The sequence below is a fragment of the Brassica oleracea genome, chromosome C7 (genome assembly GCF_000695525.1).
Source record: "Brassica oleracea var. oleracea cultivar TO1000 chromosome C7, BOL, whole genome shotgun sequence".
Taxonomy (NCBI): Eukaryota; Viridiplantae; Streptophyta; class Magnoliopsida; order Brassicales; family Brassicaceae; genus Brassica; species Brassica oleracea.
The window spans coordinates 20079662-20081183 of NC_027754.1; the positions used below are offsets into that span (position 1 = coordinate 20079662).

General features: G+C 41.0%; 1 protein-coding gene across 1 annotated transcript; it reads right to left on the reverse strand.

Annotated features, from left to right (window-relative positions):
- Positions 1-175: 175 nt before the first annotated feature.
- Positions 176-784, reverse strand: LOC106302795. Its single transcript, XM_013739226.1, has one exon. The coding sequence runs from the start codon at positions 782-784 to the stop codon at positions 176-178; it is 609 nt and encodes a 202-aa protein (XP_013594680.1).
- Between the last annotated feature and the right edge of the window lie 738 nt (positions 785-1522).

Here is a 1522-nt window from a genome sequence, read left to right on the forward strand (position 1 = left end):
CTTTATTTGTTAGCTGCAAGTGCCTCGTGAACATTTTTTGGAAGCAACTCCGCAAATGTAAATGGTAGAAGTCGTTGCATAAACACATGACAGTCATGGCTCTTCATCCCTGAAAACTTCTGTCCCTGCTGATCAACATATCTTGATAGATTTGAAACATATCCATCAGAAAACTTTACATCTGATGCCACCCACTTGAACAACGCTGCTTTTGCTTCTGCTGACAATCTGAAAATGGGAACCGGAATTTTCCATCGTTTCTAATATGCAGCTCAATCCTAGAACATAATGCAGGCAAATCCAACCTTGAGTTCTTGTTATCTTTTTTCTTCCCGGGGACGTTCAACAATGTATTGATGATGTTGTCAAAGAAGTTCTTCTCTATATGCATCACATCAAGATTGTGGCGTAGAAGTAGATTTTTCCAATATGGAAGTTCCCAAAATATACTCTTCTTGTGCCAATTATGCTGTGTCCCGTAACCATCAGACATATTTGCAGTAGTATGCCAATTACCCATTTTCTTGACTATGTCTTGTGCACCATAGTAATCAATATCCTTCTCGATTTCCTCTCCAGATAAATATGGCGGAGCAGTGTCTCGTACAACCCTTTTTGACTGAAACAATTTCTTGTTCCTTCGGTACGAATGATTAATGGGAAGAAATCTCCGATGACAGTAAAACCAGGACGTCTTCCTGACATTTTTCAGCTGAAATGCGTCTGTGCTTCCCATACAGTAAGGACAAGATAGCCTTTCATGCGTCGTCCAACCTGACAACATCCCGTATGCAGGAAAGTCACTAATGGTCCACAAAAGAACTACTCACATTGTAAAGTTTGTTCTCGTTGAACAATCATATGTCTACACGCCTGTTGACCATAATTCCTTCAATTCTTCTATCAAAGGCTGTAGAAAAACATCAAGGGACCTCTTCGGATGCATTGGCCCAGGTATCAATATACTCATGAAAAGCAATTCCTTTCCCATACACATCTCTGGTGGAAGGTTGTATGGTGTTAAGAATACTGGCCAAAGCGAATATTGTCTTCCAGACATTCCAAATGGACTAAAGCCATCTGTGCAGAGCCCAAGATAAACGTTGCGGGGGTTGCTTGCAAAATCAGGGTACACCGAATTCAAGTGTTTCCACGCTTTTGCATCAGAGGGATGATTGATCTCGCCTTCCTTCTGAGTATGTTCTGCATGTCATCTCATCGCTGCTGCCGTCTTTTCAGATTGATATAATCTCTTCAGTCTATCAATGATAGGTAAGTACCACATCCGCTGGTACGGAACCCTATTCCGCCCACGTCCTTGCGGTTTATATCGTGGCTTCTTGCAAAATTTACACTCTAACAATTCTGCATTTTCTCCCCAGTATATCATAAAGTTGTCTATACACACATCAATCATCTCCGAAGGTAAACCAAAGCTATGAACCAGTTTCTGAATCTCATAATAAGATTCAGCACACTGATTATCTTCAGGCAAATACTCTTTAAACAACTCAGCCCATGC

Coding starts and splice junctions, on each gene's coding strand:
- LOC106302795 (XM_013739226.1), bottom strand. CDS start 784: ATGTTGTCAGGTTGGACGACGCATGAAAGGCTATCTTGTCCTTACTGT.